A 21,261-nucleotide genomic window follows, 5' to 3' on the forward strand; every position below is an offset into this window, starting at 1 on the left:
AGGTCGTATATCGTAAACTTTAATTTTATATATTTTTTATATTAAAAATATTTAGATTTTGAATATTTCAATACTGTGATCTCGAAACAATAAGTGCAATATTGTAAGTTATTGTTTCATATGTTTTGTTAATAAAGACTCTGCGTTGTTAATATATTAAGGTGTTATCATATTTTCTATGTCGCAATTTGCACCGTATTCTGGTTTCCTAAAACTTCTCCCTCTTTTACAAGTTACCCAGCATTCGTGTACTGGTTTTTGAATGAAATCTGTAAAAAAGCAACGAAAACCTACTTATTGTCTGTTTGTTGAACTGTTAATACATAACTTTAATTTTAAAAATTCGTAACGAAGTAGGTGATATCCGCCCTTCCTTTGTCATCGATTGTGAATTTTGTTAAAAAATTATGTAAGGCCTCTTTTAATGATATAAAAGACAAACTAACCTATATTACATCAAGCTAATGATATAAACAACAATGACACCAATATTGGTTCAGTTAAGCTGCATCTTAACGTTAAGGCTCCTTTTAAACTTTATTGGAACTTTATCCCTTATCTACTTTTTATCGTCGCACCTCCCGCTATCGGAGCAGAGTTCATACATATTATCTGGAACCGCTGCGTTCATCGACAGTGCGTTTCCAGAGGTCTTATTTGCCACGTACCATGCGGCTATGGAATGAGCTCCCCTCCACGGTGTTTCCCGAGCGCTATGACATGTCCTTCTTCAAACGAGGCTTGTGGAGACTATTAAGCGGTAGGCAGCGGCTTGGCTCTACCCCTGGCATTGCTGAAGTCCATGGGCGACGGTAACCACTCACCATCAGGTGGGCCGTATGCTCGTCTGCCTACAAGGGCAATAAAAAAAATGGAAGAAAGAAATGTCACAGAACATACAACTATATACGCTATTCTATTAGGTACAGTTTGAACATGAAATCATACCAGACATTTATTGGTCTCGAATTGAAGCATTGTAAATGGGTGAGTTTATTTTTACGTGATTAACAAACCTACCAGTGCGGATATAAGTGAAATGTAATGTATTGTTATATTAGATATTTCAGAAATCATACGCTGCGTAAAATATATTGTGGTATTCCATCCAACAATTTTCAATATACAGCATCGAACGAGATTCACAAACAAATTCCTACAATGACTACGAAGATAGATTTACGATTTTGAATCTTATATCCTTCGTGTAGAGGTCAAAGGTTCGTCGAGAGTCTTCAATGGCGCCAGTGTGGGCGTTTGAGATAAGGTGACACCAAGTGTGGGGTCCAGTTGAAATATTTGTTTTGGACATAGGTTTTAGGTCGTTTGGTAGATATTTGAAGTCTGCAAAAATATGTTTACAGGCTCTGACATAAGGCTTGAATTTTGTGTGATTTTCCTAAAGATTATTATTATTAGAGTGTATTGTTTAATGTACTCAGAAATTGGCACAATTTATTACAAAAAGCACCAACAACATTGGTATGCACAATCGTGAGTTTAACTCAAACATGAGTTTTCCTCCAGCAAATCAACATTAGAGGACTATAAATTGTAGAAGGTGAAAAAGTGTACAACAAAACAAAAATAAAACTGAAACACAGAGATACACGTATTTGGTTAAAAATAGTAAAATAAATAATAAATGTATAAAGTAAATTGATAATAATGTGTCGAGAAACATTCTGTGATAATCAGTATCAAAATTTTGATCTAGATCGGTAATAATTAATCGTAATGCAAAGATGAATCGCTAAATCTATAAACATGGTCACTGTATTCTCCGAGCTCCTCTTCAAATGGTTGTCGCTAAACTTATATAAAACGTACAGACTGAATCATACGTGCCAACGCTAGCTTTGATCGCAATGCGAAACCTACGCTAAGCCAAAAATGTAATAAAAATGGATGAGACATGTTCCTCTAACCTGTGGCATTATTTCCTATTGCAGACTACTGTAGCAGATATATTTTAATCAGTGGATATAAGCCTGTGCGGGTTGGTATATCTGCATATGTCATTATGCTGTCACGTGTTCCGGGTTGGTTGAGACTTCATATCTCAAGATGGGCGGTGGGCATTCATTCACATAATGTTCTGCATTAGTTCTGCTAATCATTCAATACCAAGGTAGCCCTTCACCTATCTGTACAATAAAATACTGAACAAGATAAAAAAAAAATTACAAACCCTTTTTACTGTCACAATTATATTCATGCATGTCGCACGTATCTATAAAAGTCCTCATTTCCCCACAGGAGTCGATCCCGCATATCGGAACTTGGTCGTGTCGACAGATATCGGCTATTTTGCATTCCTCGTCTAACTAGAGAAATGAATGAGTATAATTATTTTACTATTTTACTCTCAGACTTCTATCAGGGATGCCCTTTGATAGGCCGTGTGCGGAGTGGGTTGGATAGGCGAAATTTATTTCATTTTTGGAGCTTATGTGGGCGTAACTATTGCCGATATAATTGAAAACATGCGAAATGTGAAAAACACAAATTGAGAACCACTTTTTTCTTTTTATTTAAATTTTCATGACAATGTTGCCCGCAATGTTGAGTTTTTTGCATAAATAAGTCCCTTTAAATTAGGAATCATGAAAAATATACCTCTCTTCAGAGAAACAAATCCAAGGACATTTCGGATTTGGTATTTTAATTGAGATTTCGTAGTATCACTTATTTCAGGTTCCCTCTTGGGCTTAGAGTACTGAAATTGTAATGTACGTGTGCTCGTTAATGGATTGGGAATTATTTACGTTAAAAACACTGTGAATTATTTATGTTAAAACATTTTGCAGTGTAGTATTACTTATCTTAGCGAAGATTGTGTACAAGATTACGTGGACTGCTTGTTGAAACTTTTTAAGTATTCTTAGTACGAAAAAAACAATTCATTAAGCACTCCACATTTAATCGTTTCTTAGATTTAGGTCAAGATGGCGATCTGTGGTATATTCATTTAACAGAGCTATAGTGAGCGCAGTTCAAGTCTACTAAGAGGAAAAAGTACAGCTTTTTCCTCAAGAGGTCAATACATGTGGATAACAAACAATTCATACATATGTATTTATGCAAAAAAAAAATAATCTGATGTTAATGACATTCTCATAAAAATCGTTTTTCACTTTTTTAAGCCGTAATCATAGCAAATATCTGTTTTTTTTTTCATTGGTTAGCGCGGGACCGGGAATCCTTTCTTTTACGTTTCACTACCTTTTCCGCGTTCAAGGAAAAATAGAACAAGAGATAGTGTTATAGCTAATCGAACTATTTTAATTATATTACAGGAAGTTTAGGTTTAGTGAACAGTTTGTAATCTTTATTTATTAAGGTTAAGTTCATTTCGAATTAAACAAGCAAACTCTGAAGTTTATTAAGATAGTGGAAACAAAGGCGAGTTCATAAATACGAGTAATAAACTCTAATGTTTATAAATTTCGGGATTTTAAACATTTATACATTTTGGGTCTTCAAACACATTCGATATACTATATGTTTGAATATGTTACTATCCCTTTGTCAAAACAGGTGCCTTTTATACTAATATTATAAAGAGGAAATATTTTTTGTTTGTTTGTATTGAATAGGCTCCGAAACTACTGAACCGATTTGAAAATTTCTTTCACTGTTTGGAAGCTAAACTATTCCCGAGTGACATATGCTATATATAATCTTTTTTGAAAAAAATTAGGGATCCTTACTTAAACTCCAATAATGTAACCCAAAGTGTAAAAAATTACTTAAAAATTCTTTAAATCGCGTGCCCTGTGAAAACTATTGGTGATATAATAAAATAATGTACTATGACTTTGTAGAACACATTATTATTTACAAAAAGTGTCGTGACAGCATATGTCGAACTATTATAGTTATGCCACAATAAGTGTTCCTTTATTTTAAAAAATAAAACAACGTCAAATATCGTTGAAATTTTTGTTAAAGACCCGAGCGGAGCCGGAGCGGGCCGCTTGTATGTTATAAAATTCAAATGAGATTTACCTTTGCTCTATCTACATGAGCACGGGAATCCTGAATAGCCAGTAAAACGATAAAGGCACGAACAATGTTTCTTGTATTCGTATTTTTACATGTGGACATTATTTGCGTGCCAGTTTACATTTTAAATTATGTAGCAACGTTTTATTCGATAATGTAAAGTGGTGAATTGTAGATTTTATTGGTGTAATATTTTGTTTCCTACGCGAAGTAATTATTTGCGCAAATAAACGATTGCTCTAAGCTATATTACTTCGGTTTCTGAAATCTAGAAACTGAGCACGCACTAAAATTTTGTTTTTATTGAGAGAAATTTATAGTTACACCATTTCTGTTACGGTTTCACTTCAAACATTTCATTACTGCGTGCGGTACATTTTAATGTTTTCTATTGTATTCCGTTAATACAATACATACTTTGAATCAGAGAGTTGAAATATGAATAATTAGTTAGGACGAAAGTAAATATTCTCGATCTTTGTTTAGATTTAAAAGTGCCCATAAATATTGTTACGCGCTGGGGTTCGGGATAAATAAATGTTCCACCCAAATACAACTTAAAACTGTATTTATCACTTAGAACACACACAGAACTTTATAATACTCAATTCGCTTCTTCCGCTTCGCTTCAGGTGATCCGTTCGCTGTTTCGCTTCGAGCAGTTCCGATTACTAACTGCGTGCCATCTCGGCAACGCTTCTATAGCCGATACGATATCCCTAGAATCGTCGGCAACATTCCTCACAAATCGAGTACCTTCAATGAGTTTCCGCTATCTGACAATAGATGGCGTTGTACTTCTCGAGCGTTCTAGATGTTTCTAGATCCTTCCATATTCGTTCGGCTATTCGGCGATAAATGGCGTTACTCTTACCGGCGTAACAATAGTAATAAATATATACTAATCACAATTTTCACATCGGGAGCTTGAATCCCGCTGGGTTTTTTTTAAAATAAATACTGGTACAAGTGCGGTCTTCATGTCTCAGCGTGGGTAGCCGAGTTTACGTTGCTTAATTTACGTTTCTTATAGTCTGTTAAGTACTTAATGCTAGATGAGCCTTGAGCTACACATTTAGCGAAAAATATAAGGTCCTTTAATTGCATTATTGGTTAAGTTGTTTATCGTTTCGATACGGTATCCAATAAAGCGTTCAGAGAGTGAGAATATCAAAAAAAATTGTTAGTTGATACGTCAGGTGTTTAATTTGATATGTTCACATCCTTGTGAAGTTTTGCTACTAACGATGAATACGCACGCGATTAGTTTAGTTGAGAGTATTGGTGAAAGCGTAGGTGAATACGCAGAAGATACACTTCACTCTCATAAAGTGTCTGTTAGTGATTCATAAGGTCTCCGGTGTACTTTATATGAATTTAACACGTGCTCAGAAATGAATGCCACGAGGCATAAATAAATGATTGTGTATTGAAAAATAGATCTGCAGAATTTACGAAATTTGTGTAATTACAATATTAGCACATGGGTAGGTACTATTGATCGTAATATTTCCACCAGAAGCAGTCCTGTGTAACGGTTTGAAGGATGAGACTGCTTTTATGTGTAGTCGTCGTGGCCTAACGGATAAGACGTCCAGTGCATTCGTGTTGAGCGATGCTCGATGCGTGATGACCGGTGTTCGAATCTCAGGCAGATACCAATTTTTTTAAGGAAATACGTACTCAACAAGAGTTCACGATTGACTTCCACGGTGAAAGAATAACATCGTGTAATAAAAATTAAACCTGCAAAATTATAATTTGCGTAATTACTGGTGGTAGGACCTCTTGTGAGTCCGCGCGGGTGGGTACTACCGCCCTGCCTATTATTGCCGTGAAGCAGTAATGCGTTTCGGTTTGAAGAGTGGGGCAGCCGTTGTAACTATACTTGAGACCTTAGAACTTATATGTCAAGGTGGGTGGCGCATTTACGTTGTGGATGTACATGGGCTCCAGTAACCACTTAACACCAGGTGGGCTATGAGCTCATCCATCCATCTAAGCAATAAAAAATATATATCACCACTAACTTTCGTGTTCATGTCTCAAGAGGCGGTAACCGCGTCACGTTAATGAAGTTCGTAAAATTCTTAGCGCCTGGTGAGCTTTGAGATACTCTGCTCCTTCACTCAGGTTCAGATATTCTTAATTACACGACTAGTCAATACAGAAATGAAATACAAATTGTTATGTTAGCCATTTTTTAAATTAATGTTACAGTCGGTCCTGTATTCTGGTTTCTTGAACGATCTTCCTCTTTTGCAGGTCACCCAACATTCATGTATCGGACGTTGTTTGAAGTCTGAAATCGGATTATATTTATATTATTTATTCAAATTGTTAACGTTTTGGATGATTTCAATGCAAGTCTTTAAGTGGAGGAAAGTTAAACTTTTTTTTTCTACCTATGCTGATAGTCTTGAGAGGCTATTTCAGCTTTACCCTAGCGGCCCTCGGGGATCATACTGGAGGTGTTGCTAACACTGGCCCTAGCAAGAGCAGTGCTCTGCAGATTCTACCACCGGATCGGAAACGTGACCCAATGAGAAGATCCGGCGAGAAACTCAATGTAGATACATTTCAGTATCGCATGGAGAATTGATGTTTTTTTTATATATTTTTTCAGGTTTGTTGCATCATTATCACTATCAGCCCACAGTCGACAACTGCTGTATGTACATAGGTTGCTCTGAATTGAGGCCGGTCTTCAGTTTTCCTCATCCGTTTCTTGCCTTTTTTTTATTGCTTAGAGGCGTGGACGAGCTCACAGCCCACCTGGTGTTAAGTAGTTACTGGAGCCCATAGACGTCTACGACGTAAATGCACCATCCACCTTGAGATATAAGTTCTAAGTTCTCAAGTATAGTTACAATAGCTGCCCCACCCTTCAAACCGAAACGCATTAATGCTTCACGGCCGAAATAGGCAGGTTGGTGGTACCTACCCGCGTGGTCTCACAAGAGGTCCTACCACCAGTATATCCAGCCATCTTTTGTTTTTTGTTTTAATGGAATTTTTTGTTGTTGTTGATAAAAGCACCTTTTTTACTGTCGCAATTAAACTCGTGCATGTCACAGTTGTCGATAAATGTTCTCATTTCGCCACACGAGTCGATCCCGCACATCGGAACTTTATCGTGAACGCACAGATCAGCTATTTTGCATTCCTCTTCGTTCTGTAAATTGAAAAAAAAAAGACGACAGAGCTTCGGCTGGTTGGACCTCGATTAAAAGCAAATAACTCTAGATCTGTTTTTAATGTGGTTAAATTGCGGATAATAGGAAAACGAAGGTATTTTTTTAAAAATGATTTTATGAGTATGTATATTTTTCGACTAGATTGCTAAAACGAGCTCACGATGTTAGAAGACCACTAGGATTTTTAGGCATCATAACATGAATGCCACCTTATTGCCTAAGTTGAAATTTTTGCAACGGCTGTCTCACTATACAAACTACAATGCATGACGTATTCGCTCTAGAACATTAAATAAGTGTTATGTAAATATATTTGTCTCACAAGAATTTCGAATATCGTGTAAATAAGATGTTCCAAAGCATCATGAAATATAAATGCTTACATATATATTGAAATGTAATGTCAAAGTTACATTTGCTCAGCGAATATCACTTTCTTTGACTTAACACTTATGTACGGCAATAGAAGCGATAATTATATTCAGTACGGTCTCACAATTCATCCTGCCCCTTCAGCTCTAACACTAGGAGCAGGCTTAGGGACCTCGGTAACCGTACTCGTCGGACTCGACAAAGAGTTCGCCGTGCAACCTAACCCATGAATCAGCTCGCTGAGTTTCTCGCCGGATCTTCTCAGCGGGTCGCGATTCCGATCCGGTAGTAGATTCATTCGCGAAGCAGCTACTCTTGAGCTGTTAGGTCTCCTTCGGAGGCGCTCGGGTAGCTGTTAGCAAATCCCACCCCTCCTGGCTGAGCCTTTGCTCGCCCACCTGTCCTGGTGAAACTGGAAAGGCCTCCGGGCCACCAGTAATACTTCAATCATAAAAAAAAAAATCGTCCTGCCAGTTTTACAAATTCTGTGCGCTTGTTTTATGTTATTAAGTGTCAAAATTTACAATTATTTTATTTTATTATTTACAATAAATTTATTATTTACAATTATTTACAATATTAGTTTACATTTATATTAGTTGATTTATTTAAATGATTATATAATATTCATATGTATGTATGTATTGCTTAGTCCACGACAATAAGTAAGTACATCGCATTTAATATCTTTTATTAGGTTACGATTGAATGGACGGGATCATCACTCTTAGCGCCCAGGATACAGTTTCACTAGGCGTTGATATTTTCTAAAAACTTGTATTATATGATGCAATCGATTGGGATGATGTTGTATTTTTTGTTATTTTTGTCTAGAAGTCGTTCATCATATAATATACGTACGATACATCTTTGTAATTTAATATTGAACAATGGCTTAATGACATTACCACGACATACATATAATGCAAAATACGCTGGCTTAGAAACAGTAATGTAATATAACTAGAAAATAGCACGTAAATCTAGCAAATAAATAATAAGGAAAGCTTATAGTACTTTTGAATAATATTTGGAGCTGAAATAGGATTCAAATTTTCTTTATTGTAAATTCTAAGTATCTTGAATGAAAACCTCAGTACCTTTTCATATATTCTTTTTCAGAATATTGTTTCTCTTGAAATTTTTATTAGAATTTATTTCAAAGTGTCTCAACATTTATAAGGAAAGGCAATTTGCTAGAAGTCTGAAGTTCCTTTGTGCCTGAGCATACTTAGGATAACGCCTTTGTGAAAACAAACAGCAAAGTATGAGATTGTTAAATATGGTTAAACGAAATAACATTTTCAAAGCTTATTATTTTGTGCTATATTATTTAGTATTACATAAAGATTGAATACATGTTACAAAGTGCTTAGAAAGTTATTACATTCTTATTCTAAAATAATAAATAGTCTTAGTTAGATAGATAATTAATGATTCAGCTTTAGATGTTCAAACAAAATGTTTTCCTTGAGAGTTTGTAAAAGCGATTAAATATTAATTATAATATTCACTTAAACTTACTTTGATCGTTTCACTGTGACCTTTCACAGATACAATCGTACATAGTAGAGTTACTGAAATAAAGTTTTAACTGATTTAAATGGTCGAATTAATTTGTATTCGTTAGTAAATTGATAACCAAATGGCAGGAATCGATAGCTAGTAACCACCCGGGTCCTTCTCGGGGACAATTACCTCTCGATATAAAAAAAAACAAGATGAAACTATTTGTTCGATTAATTAATGACTATACTTAATTATGTAACAAAAAATTCTCACCTATTAAAAAGACCATAATTTTTCATCATAGCATAAGTAAAATTCCTTGTGTATTCATTTATTTAAAAAACACGTATATAGTTTTCCCTCTATATATTACAGTTAGCAATAAAGTTGGCAGTGACTTTTATTACTTACGAATTGATTACACTAACGTACTCAACTGTTTTGTATTGTTAAAATATTATTGAAATCTTGTTAGTTTTGTTATTGCCTGTATATTAACTATGAGTTTGTTTTTGTCATTTGTTTTGGAATTCAGGCGTTACGTGGCATTGTTGTTAATTATGCAAATATGATGTAAGTTGATTGGTATATACGGAGATCACGTGTTACTTCATTTATGAAACAGTAGAGTCCATAGACACTGTAAAAGGTATACGGCTTTCATAAATCGGCATAATTGTGGAAATAACAACTACACCTACTTTTCTTTATGAACTACAATTACCAAGGAGGAAATATTGCACTGAGCGGATGACATTGCTACGCAGATCGACGCGGCGACGGTCCAAATATTATTTCTTTCTTCTATGATATAGCAGGGCTATGTTGCAAAAGTCGTTAGCGCAATTTTGTGCATTTCTTCATAAAATATCTTCTGTTTTGTGATAACTATTGCCACGCTTTTAATAGCCTGAATATTTTCAGATATAGACTGCAAAGTGCAACAGTCCGTGTGAGTTCCGTATTCACAACATACTGTACTATCATAGGACTGCTATCAAAATATTTTGGGACTCTTGTCGATTTTGTGGATGGCTGTGTGAACAGTAAAAAAGCCAAAATAACAAACACTGAAGTCATGTTCGGTTCGATTACAATTTTATTTCATTAGTTACAAGTTCCGACTTATCAGTAATATCTTGCTAGTATTATCACAAAGACAGTAAGACTACCCAAAAAATATACAACCAAACTGCGCTCTACTTTGTAACTGAGGTTAGTCGTAGCCAAGAAAGGCTTAATGTGAGAATCTCTAGGACTAGATGCACACCATTTTAAAATTGCATTAACAGGCTTTTTTACTGGTCGTAGGACCTCTTGTGAGTCCGCACGGGTAGGTACCACCACCCTGCCTATTTCTGCCGTGAAGCAGTAATGCGTTTCGGTTTGAAGGGTGGGGCAGCCGTTGTAACTATACTGAGACCTTAGAACTTATATCTCAAGGTGTGTGGCGCATTTACGTTGTGGATGTCTATGGGCTCCAGTAACCACTTAACACCAGGTGGGCTGTGAGCTCGTCCACACATCTAAGCAATAAAAAAAAGCATATCGTATAATATTTAATTAAGTTGATAGTTTTAATATAGATAGCGAACTAGATTTGGTGCTGAGATATGTTGGGATATGGTGAAGTAGACTGGGATATCAGAAACTCGTAGAATAAAATTCATTTCTATGTATATTCTATTATATACATAGAGTGTTTATTTGTATTTTATTTTAATGCTAGCGACCCGCCCTCGCTTCGCTTCGGAAACATTAAAACACACATGAAACCAAAAAAATAAAATAAAAAATAAATAAAAAAAAGTAGCCTATGTTCATCAGGGACAATGTCGGCTTCTAATGGAAAAATAATTTTTCAAATCGGTCCAGTAGTTTCGGAGCCTATTCGAAACAAACAAACAAACAAATCTTTCCTCTTTATAATATTAGTATAGATTAGTATAGATATAGATATATATACAGTTTGATATTCTATTAAGTTTATTTTTTATTTTTCTGATTGAGTAGCAGAACAAGTAATTCGATTTCGACGTAGTTAATATCTATAAATCATGTACAAAGGAGCGTTTTGTGAATGATTTTGATACTATTACTATTTTTCTCCTTTTATGACAGAGTGCAACGTTTATGAACTTGCCGAAATGAGTTTTGAAAGGAAAAACCGATTTTTTATTTATTAAACATGCAATCTATAAACAGATTTTAAAGTGTGTTTCGTATTCTTTAGCCAGTATGGTTGGTTTAACAATCAAATTGAGGTCATCCTTTAGTTGGAATCTTATTTTACGACTTTGCATTGTCCATTTATTCATGTTTTTAGTATTACGTAAATTAAATACGGGAATACTTACTACTTCTGTTAAAGAATAAAAAATAAAAAAAACCTTTGTTATTTGCGTCACCCTAGAATTTTAATGATTCACGAATGCTCTAGAGTTATATATTAAACTCAATTTTGTCAGTATGCGTTTGCTTAATATCATAACAATTAATGTTGCTATACCTGAATATTTATATGAAATAAGTAATAAGAAAAGTATAAATAAATCAACTGTTAACGTCATTTGATCTAGTTGTTAGTAACAAAGTTCAAGATTTTCACTAAAGACAGAAATCATTATATTTAAGATAATTCACTTGTAGCTGTTATACTTCGTTTTAATAGAAAAAAAAAACTAATGGATCAAAATGGCGCAGTTGAAGTATACAATTATAGCCAGTATAAGTGGCGTAAGTGCGACGTCCCGACCTACTTTCCATTTACCCTTAATATAGTGGAGACGTCATGGAAGCCCTTGTTCTCGGTAAGATCACTGGCCGAATGGATAAGATACATATACATATATTCAGAATGAAAACGTTTTTAGTTCATCATTGAGTTTATGTTTCACGAACATTATTAAAGTTATAAGTATGTACATACACGTGTAAATTTAATCACAGTGTTATTGCATGAAAATCTTAGGATTTATTTTGTTTAGGCAAAAACTAATATCAATTAAAAACAAAACCAAAAATTATTACTATCACTGATATTACTGTTACGAACTATTATATTATTCATAACTTTGAAAATGAGCTTGAGCTGAGCCCACCCGGGGACCGGACCGTGTTCCTTGAATTTTGTATATTTGCAAACTTCTCTTAAAAATGTCTTAGTGCGATTAAATTCTTGATTAAAAGTCTCTTATACTACTATAGTAGAAGAATTCTATACTGGCTACCGCTACAATGTATTCATCACCAAAATATATTGGCAATGCAGCACAACTGAAATCCGGCTACAAAAATACTTGAATACCATCTACAAATTAAATTTAAACTAGAGATAAAACAAGTAATTTATCTTTTCAGTTATCTTATTTGCCACGACAGCACAATCAAGTCATCGAACAGTGCATAATTTTGAAGAAATATTACTTAATCCCTCAGATACTATATCGGTAAGCAATTAACTATACTATTTAAAATTCATCATTATCATCATCATCATCATCTCACAGTAGTCCTGTACTGAACATAAGTCTCTCCAAATTTACAGTACTAAGCACGGTCTTGCTCTCCTCGTCCATTTTTTACAGGCCACCCTTCGCAAGTCATCGTATTACCCGGCTGTGGGCACCACGTTTACTGGTTTTCGGTCTCCACTCCATTTAGATTTACGTTAGATTTACGCTAATATTATTTTAACATGTGAATTCGCTGTTTAATATTCACTAAGCGTTTGCTCTTTGCCAGAACATCAGAAACCGAGACAAGTCATCAATTAGACATTTTATGGATTTTATAGAGGAAAAATTGTTACACCATTCACAGGCCTTGGAACAAATAATGAAAATTGTTCACGCAAATCAAGAGTTGATCGAAGTATTAATAGAGAAACTAAGTTATAGTCTCGCTAAGCCAACAATTCCTGGAAAACTGTATCAAAATGAGAATCGCAGAAACTTCGTGGCCCGAGATGATGATGAAAATATATTTTGGAGAATAGGAAAGAACTATTCGAAATACGGAAATCTTTTCAAGAATGTAATCATTAATGATATTAATCTCAAGACAGATCCAAAGACTTTGGTTGAAGCAGATCCCCTACCTTTGACACAGGTTAGTGGAGTATGAAATCTGATATACAACTTATCACATTTAGTCTACTGCGAGAAAGGATAATAAAATTTTCGTCGGAAAATAGCTGCATAAGTTACAGACCTGTTAATAGTTAAAGTGTTTTTTGAGTAATAAACAAACTTGATATTATAGAAAGCAAAGTCTTTTCTTCAAACTAAAATGAAACGATTGAAAATGAAACCACAAAAGAAAAAAATGCTACTAAACTTATTTTTATAAATCGTCTCGTCGCTCAAATGGAGAAAACATGTCGAATGAAGCGGGCTCGTGATGTTGGGACGCAATACTTTGATAAAGATCCCTCAATCCCAATATTATCTGTGGATTCGACGAGAACTTCAGCTACGCCAAGTTTGACAAAATATGTCACATGCTACTAATCGCATTATTGTACAAATTACACTATGTAGTTTATCTTTTATATAATAATATGATCTCATTAAAAATAACAATTTTTTTTTAAATAATGAAGACATGCAGTTGCTATTTCCTAAGACAGTTTTGATGTTAACACTACTATTACATCCTGTTTTCGATTTCGCTTTAGTATCTTCATATGAGTCAATGCTTAATTCTGGATTAGGAATTCACATAAATCAGGATTGATGTTTTATTATTTATTAATTACATTGTTATACTTTATCCATATCTTCGTTACTTTTAACCCACTCCCGGTCCTAATTCCTTAGGGTTTGGACAGATTCCATCATCTTCTTTGACGTGCCTGAAAACTGTCAAGTTAATGCAAAATATAAGTAAAAAAAGATGTAAAAAGACTATTTATTAAATTCAAAAAGAATCATTAAGTTTACGAAGTTGTTGTTCTTTAACAGAAAAAATAAAGATTGACATTGTTTGTATCAGTTTTTTGGCCAACTCTAACAAAATCTACAGGGCTATTCGCATGGTCCCTAAAAACCTCCATAGAAGCTATCAGTATACTTAATACAGTTGTTTTAAAGAACAATATTACCCATGCTGTATTCGCAGGAGTATTCGTACAAATCGCAGAGGTCCAAAAATGTACGGGCTTCGTTAACAGATTTACCACAGACTATGATCGTGTCGTGAAAACAACCGTACGCATGCTCGCATATTTTTTTAAGTTCTGTCTGAAACACACCGAAAAACGGTAATTTTTTTTTTTGTACAAAGCTTTTTGTTGAATGCGAGTTAGAGTATATACCTAGTCAGGTCATAAATTCTGTCACATGTTTAATGTAAAATAATTGAAACAAGTTCATTCATTATGTAACCATTCATATACCAAAATGAACTTAACAAAACATAGATTCTTATGACACTAAAGTTTATTCAAAATGACCTCCGTGATTTTGAATACAGGCCTTCAATCTGCGCGGCCATCGTCTATCGCAGCACGAACGAGGTCCATGTCAATATCGGCGGCTGCCTTAATCAAGGATGTCTTGAGTGACTCCAAATTGGGATGAGGCTTTGAGCACGCCTTTTACTCCAAGTGTTGCCATATCTTGTAATCTAACGGATTCAAATCTGGACTGGAGGAGGGCCAGTCTTCGTGCCGGATGAAGTCGATTTCACGCGCCACCAGCCAGTCTTGTGTGCTCTTCGCTCTATGAGCTGGCGCCGAATCTTGTTGGAATACCCAGTGCCTGTTATTGAACATGGTATGAAAAACAGGTTCCACAAGGTTCGTCAGGACTGTATTTTGATACACAACTGCATTCGTTTTTACACCTTTCTCACAAAAATGTACCTCTGTTAAGCCCCAATAAGAAACTCCCAACCATACCATGAGCGAGGATGGAAAATGACCTCGTTGGACACGCGGAATACGGTTGCTGGCTTCTTCACTACTGTGTGCGTACACCTTATCATTTTGTTTGTTGTAGCTCTCTTCTACGGTAAACATTTTTTCATCCGAAAAAAGAATTTCCCGATATTTTTTTCCCGCGTACCGCTTCAACAAAGCGCGGCATCTCTTCAGTCTCAGGTCCATTAGACGAGCATTCAAACGATGTCCTGTTTTTCTTCGATATGCCCGAAGCCCTAAGTCTTCATTTAACACCCTTTTCACCGTGGTTCTGCTTAACCCCATCTGAAGGGCCAACAGTTTCTGCTTACGTTTGGGATTTCTTTGAATTCGCACCTTCATAGCTTTTATCACTGCTGGAGTCCTAACAGACCGAGGGCGACCACTTCTTGACCTGTCATCTACACTAGAGTCTTCATTGTATCGTTTGATGGTACGATAAACGAATCTTTTGGTTATATTCAAATTTTTTAGTATGTTAAAAATTTGAATTGGCGCGTAACCGCAACGATGCAACGCAATAACTGCAACACGGTCTTCTTTAAGCGTCCACTCCATATTTAAAAATGAGTAAAATTCTAAAAGTATACATTTTTATTTTCATGAACAATTCGAAATTCGAATTCAATAAACTTTTTTGTGGCCAGCATTCTAAAAGAAAAGTTTTTACTGTGTGACAATACTTATGACCTGACTAAGTATATATAGGCTGCAGAACATTGAAAGCCTAATCGGACAAAAAAGTTCTTGAATAGGGATTGCGATATACTCGTACTAAATACATATTGAGTGGGATGGATATATATTTTGGTGCCTTATTTTTTTTTAACGTTCGAGACCCTCGTTTTTTCAAAGTGGGGTACGCGAAACCCTAGGGGATCGCCATTTAACTGTAGCGGGCTCGCCCCAAATTTTACGTAATAGTGGCTTGATTAAGAATTTGCGTGCCAAATTTTCACGCAAAGCGGTGAATTTCCTTTTAACCTTTGCTTCAACATCATACCTGGTCATCATAAAACAAAATACAGAAATCGACTTGATACCGAGTCAAAATTAAGGTTAAAAATGGCCAAAATTACTCCTAACAATTTACGACAAGAAACAAGCACAGCCATCACATTAATATTAAAAAACTTTTTCTTTTGGCCCTTTATTCGTTACCTTTTATTGAAATAAAAACCTTATTTTCTTCAACAGCCAATTTTATAATTTTCTTTTTAAGTGATGGGGGAGGGGATTTTATTAGTTAGTTAAGGAGTTGCTGTCATCTGGAAATTTTAGGAAACCTTGTTTCCTTCAAATACAACATAACTGATAAACTTTTTGGATATACTATTTTTTGCAAATTTTTACTGTTTTTTTTTTAAATAAAATATCAACACTCACCAAGTGAGCTTTATCTCCAACTATATGGCAATCGACATATATGAGTAAAAGAAACAGAAAATGTCTTTCGCGTATCAACATTTGACGACCAATTTAAGCGAACAACGATATCTACCTACAGGCTCGACTAGAATCATATAATAATGAATATTGATTTCGAAAAGAGAAAACAATCACAGGATGTTAGTCCATTGTGGAGATATTTATGTATTGTAAACAATTTCGTACATTTGATAATAATCTTGGTTCATAGCTCAATAAGACTAACTCAAGGTTGGGGTGACTCGAAGAGGGGCCCTTTGTCACGGCGCTGCGATTCCAAGGAGTATCCCTGAAACATTAAAGGATAATTGGGATTCTTGGGGTCGATATTTGGAGCGGTATTTAGTATCGGACTCATTTGAAAGTTAAAGTCAAGTTAGCTTCTAAGCTGTTGGAAGTCCTCAATAAAGCGAAGTGCTACTTCACGCCTTAACAAAGAATTACCCTTTACAAAATAAAGGTCCGGTCACGAGTGGAGTACTTACTGCTCCCATCTCTTGGTCAAGGATCCCAAATGCTAGCTACTTCCATTTCACATTTTGCTCACGAATTGCTTGGAGCCTCTGGATCTTCAGAGGAAGTTTAGTTCTCTCAGTATTCTGTATCTCAATGTGGAGTGCTCTGAGGAATTGTTTGAGCTAATTTCGTGATTTCGTTTTTGCGATTTCACAGTCAACCAGAGTAGAGGTCATTATACTACCTAAAATCACTGCCTCACTGAGATCTTTTCGCCACGTACTACGGATCTGTGACGCAGTGAGTGAAGCAATTAAGCATAACATGTTTGTCGGGATTAGATTTACCCAATACGGCACTAGGTTTTAGCGAATTTGTTAGATTATAATAAGTAGTAACAAATTATTAATTTGATATCTATTATAAAAACATAAATAGAATACAAATTACTCAAATTGATTCGAGATGGACCGTAAACTCATGTATGATGGAAGTAATCGTCTTTATATCTTACTGTGATTTCGAGACTGGCACTAGTTCAAAATAGTAATGAACTTAACACGTTTTCACAAAACACAAAACTATTGATGATGAGCGAAATATATGTTTAAAGTAATATAAATAAGAATTGGAATTGCAATATTTTGCCTGCCTACCATACTATTTATTTTGGTCAAGCTGTCAGGCCTGGCACGACAGCTTCACAGAAGACAGTAAGCAGTCTTGAAGGACAGACCAAGGGTTCGTGATAACGGTCTTTAGGGATCTACTTTTAGTAAATTGATCTGCGTATTTGAATAGCAGTAAGCCTTCACTAATAAATTTGCGTGACTTTTCATCTTGATTTCAAAAAAAACATCTATCTTTTAACACATGGGAAAGATTGATTTGCCAAGCAAGGCCGTGTCACCATATATTGAAGTGTCCAATTCAAATTCTTTATCGTTTATTACTGATCATTTTGATTGACATATAATGAAATAGGAAGCTTTGTGGATTGCAATGGTGTCGACAGACATTTCTTTGTTAAGTACAGATTTATTCAGAGTAGTATCAATTTTAAGCGGTACGATTTTGACGATGTAAGATAAATAATATAAGCGTGGATACGTTAGATGGACAAAACAATAGCATTATGGGTCGAATAATGAATTTCAAATTGGTTTACATATGTAGCTTTACTTCAAAAAAATAATGTAATAGATATCACACTTAAAACAGTTGACTCTAGTTAATAAAAGGTTAATAAAAAATACATAAGAGAAAATGTTCAAGAAAAACAGGGCAGGAATTTAATTAGTCATCGTAATAGCTGTTTGTTGGACGACGGGAGACAGTTAGCATCGATTTATCCTCGGGACATGCTGTTTGTCTGTAATCTGAAATGAAAAACAAAAAAATAATTTCATTACAATCTCCAAGTTGGCTTATTCAATACATGGGATTTTTATCATAGTTGCCTATGCATTATTGAAACCTAAAGCATTACTAGTTGAACTTAGAGTGGTTACAATGGTGGAGACAAGACCGTGTCTATAAATTCTCAGGTGACCGTAGTTGATCTGAAAAAATGTAGTCCAAAATTTCATGGTTAATTTAATAAACAACTTAAACAAAAACTCTTCAAACTATGATTCGGTGTATAAAATAGTTATATCATAAAGATCAAACTGTTTAAGGCTATAGGGATTTGGGTGGATATTAAAATTATAATTATGAAGATTTAAAAATTGGAATACGAACTTCTACGTCTAATGCAGTTATAATCGAACATGTCGCATAGATCTCTGAAGCCGACGACATCTCCAGCGTGACTGATACCGCAGATCGGGACGCGGTCGTGGTTGCACGCCTTCGCCATGTTGCACCACTTAGCACCCATCTACAACGTAATTAAATTTATTTATTTCCAAAAATTTACATTACTAATAAAGCTTCTACTGTATAGAATGAAAAATAGAGTAGAATAAAGAAGTAGCATTACTTTTTTTACCTTCCGCCCCATCGCTATGTCCTCATTATCCCTCTCTTGTGGAGGTCCGTGTGAATTGACAGATAATATCATGAAGCAAAGAAGATATAGAACTGAAATATCATCATAATTAAATTAATACGGAAAGCGTGAAAATCGAAAACTAGCATTACCCAGTTAAAATAGTTTTTTTTTTAAATGTAAATGGAATTGACAAAATTCGCAACGAACAGAAAATAGATACAGATGATTTAAAAAAAATATTGAAAATATTATAAAATCACTAAACTTTCAAAACGAATGTAGAAAATTTTACTGAATATACTGCTGAAAGTAGCTTCAGTTTTCTTGAAAATTTTAGAAACATTAATTCAATTTATGCAGTTTCTACAAAAAAAAAAGACTACGCTTCTTTTGCTATAGCTTATCTTATTTAAAATAGTAAAGATTTTAATTCACCGACTAGTTGGCTATGAACAAAATACATAAATTTTACAAGTAATTTAATGTTTGCCCAATTTACCCATGTTTCTCGACACCATTGTCCCTAGTAAACCTCTCAGTAACCACACGTCAAATGATCCTACGTAGTCATGTTATAATCAGGGTTTACAAACTCACCTATTGTCTAAGAATACAACAAACTTCCATTAATGTATTTAACTCTAGGAAATGTTTGTTATGTAAACAACTATATCTGTGGTATGTTCTTACATTTGGACTTTGGCACTATTTGGAATTCTGTAAAATTGTAAGAATTAAGTTATTATTGTTATAATCCTAGTTTTTCAGACCCGTATTTTATCTTAATTATAATTTTGTTTTCTTCGATTGAATCTAAATAGCGACATTATTGAAAAAAGGATCTAATGGAAATTCTCATACACATAAAGTTATGATAATTTCAAAGTACTTGTAAAAAGACTACTTATAGAACCTTTTGTGAAATCATCAACCGTAAAATATGAGATTTTTTTTTGTCATTTTTTTACAAAAGAAACGGATAATTTGCCTACAGTAGAGTTAGATTGCGGACTCACAATGCCTTCTTCAACCAGTAAATGTGATTTTCCTCTGAATGACACGGATCTTCTGGGCGAAATTTGATTAATCAGGCATTACAAATGATTAACTTACGACTTTTATATTCACAATTAAATTCCAGTAAATCGCATTTATTCAAAAACCATCTAAGTTCTCGGCTTTTAGAGTCTAATCCACATATGCGTTTAGCGCTATGAACACACGTAAATGCATCCACACATGTCATCTGAAAATGAACAAGGTTTATTTTGTATTGTGATGCACTGTGACTGATTCTGTAGTTATTTCTTTTTAACACCATGGCTGTTGCAAGTAAAATCATAAACCATGATTTGGTGCAGCGGTGGATGGAAATGCGCCCCCAACGATGTTTCCACCAGTGCGTGGCAGTCCTGTCTCTACGCATCAGCACTAAGGTAGATTAAAATGCTATAATTATGCGAAAACATAGTGTACACAATTTATACTTTATAGTTGTCGATAGCGCTCTTACAAACCTGAAATAATCGTCCACACCAGCTAAAAGTAATGCGGCGGGCCGATACGAGTCTGTTCCGCAGCGAAGGTGTTAATATTTAAAAAAGAAGGTAACTTCGAGGAAAACATGTAAATTAATGCTATTCAATAACTTATTCAACTTTCGGTACGTAGCAAGGCTAGACGTGAATGCGACAGAGACTGGATAGGCTGAAAACATGGTAATGTGTTTAATGATAATGAGATACTTTATAATTATTTACTTACATAAATTTTCTATAAGCGGACTAGAGTTATAAATGTATTTTTCTCGTGGGAATAAACGTTACGAGCTGATTATGCGAGTATAGATTAGCGAACCGCGTATAGGCGTTTTGTGAAAGTGCTTAGTTTATAGTTATAGTATAACAGCGGAGCAGCGTTGTACTATAGAATAGAGACTTAGAATCCATGTCTCAAGATGGTTGATAAGACATTTACCTTGTTGATGTCAATGGGCCTCGTTACCACTTAACACAAGGTTGGCCACGTAAACGTGTAAAAAATTAACCTAAAATTTGTAATTATACAGGTGCTGCATGTAAAAAGTCTTCACATTTTTTTAAAATAAACCTTAATCCTTTTAGGTTTTAAAATTTAGCTTAACTTCGTTCTTAAAACAATGATTATGACTATAATTACGTAGATAAGTAACTCACTTTTTTTTTCGCCTCAACTTCTATTATTGTCATACTTGTTAATGTTAATAAGAGCGACATAATTTGTGTCGTAGTTTTTTGCATTACCTTGTTATTTAATTACAAACAAATTTCGGTCAACTATTTATTGATTTGTCAACGTCGTAATACATGTATTCTATCGTATTAAAACAGTTG

At 34.7% G+C, this 21,261-nt stretch overlaps 5 protein-coding genes across 5 annotated transcripts; 1 reads left to right on the forward strand and 4 right to left on the reverse strand.

The window, feature by feature from the left end:
* Positions 1-2: 2 nt before the first annotated feature.
* On the reverse strand, positions 3-4,110 carry LOC149502620 (uncharacterized). Its single transcript, XM_089728904.1, has 3 exons — positions 4,012-4,110; positions 2,192-2,327; positions 3-269 (listed from the first exon to the last, which is right to left on the reverse strand). Exons 1-3 carry the CDS (start codon positions 4,108-4,110, stop codon positions 157-159), a joined length of 348 nt encoding a protein of 115 aa, XP_089585030.1. The 3' UTR covers positions 3-156.
* Positions 4,111-6,040: 1,930 nt separating this feature from the next.
* Positions 6,041-9,375, reverse strand: LOC149502621 (uncharacterized). Its single transcript, XM_089728905.1, has 4 exons — positions 9,360-9,375; positions 9,102-9,154; positions 7,048-7,183; positions 6,041-6,310 (listed from the first exon to the last, which is right to left on the reverse strand). The coding sequence occupies exons 1-4, from the start codon at positions 9,373-9,375 to the stop codon at positions 6,201-6,203; spliced, it is 315 nt and encodes a 104-aa protein (XP_089585031.1). The 3' UTR covers positions 6,041-6,200.
* A 2,405-nt stretch (positions 9,376-11,780) lies between these two features.
* Positions 11,781-13,812, forward strand: LOC149502622 (uncharacterized). Its single transcript, XM_089728906.1, has 5 exons — positions 11,781-11,822; positions 12,831-13,196; positions 13,350-13,357; positions 13,515-13,623; positions 13,801-13,812. The coding sequence occupies exons 1-5, from the start codon at positions 11,781-11,783 to the stop codon at positions 13,810-13,812; spliced, it is 537 nt and encodes a 178-aa protein (XP_089585032.1).
* Positions 13,813-13,877: 65 nt separating this feature from the next.
* Positions 13,878-16,476, reverse strand: LOC149502623 (uncharacterized). Its single transcript, XM_089728907.1, has 3 exons — positions 16,396-16,476; positions 14,191-14,329; positions 13,878-13,948 (listed from the first exon to the last, which is right to left on the reverse strand). Exons 1-3 carry the CDS (start codon positions 16,474-16,476, stop codon positions 13,878-13,880), a joined length of 291 nt encoding a protein of 96 aa, XP_089585033.1.
* Positions 16,477-18,145: 1,669 nt separating this feature from the next.
* LOC114250456 (uncharacterized) lies at positions 18,146-18,973 on the reverse strand. Its single transcript, XM_089728568.1, has 3 exons — positions 18,887-18,973; positions 18,637-18,775; positions 18,146-18,272 (listed from the first exon to the last, which is right to left on the reverse strand). The coding sequence occupies exons 1-3, from the start codon at positions 18,956-18,958 to the stop codon at positions 18,190-18,192; spliced, it is 294 nt and encodes a 97-aa protein (XP_089584694.1). The 5' UTR covers positions 18,959-18,973; the 3' UTR covers positions 18,146-18,189.
* Positions 18,974-21,261: the final 2,288 nt, after the last annotated feature.

This window comes from Bombyx mandarina, chromosome 07 (assembly GCF_030267445.1).
Source record: "Bombyx mandarina strain Sakado chromosome 07, ASM3026744v2".
Lineage (NCBI taxonomy): Eukaryota > Metazoa > Arthropoda > Insecta > Lepidoptera > Bombycidae > Bombyx > Bombyx mandarina.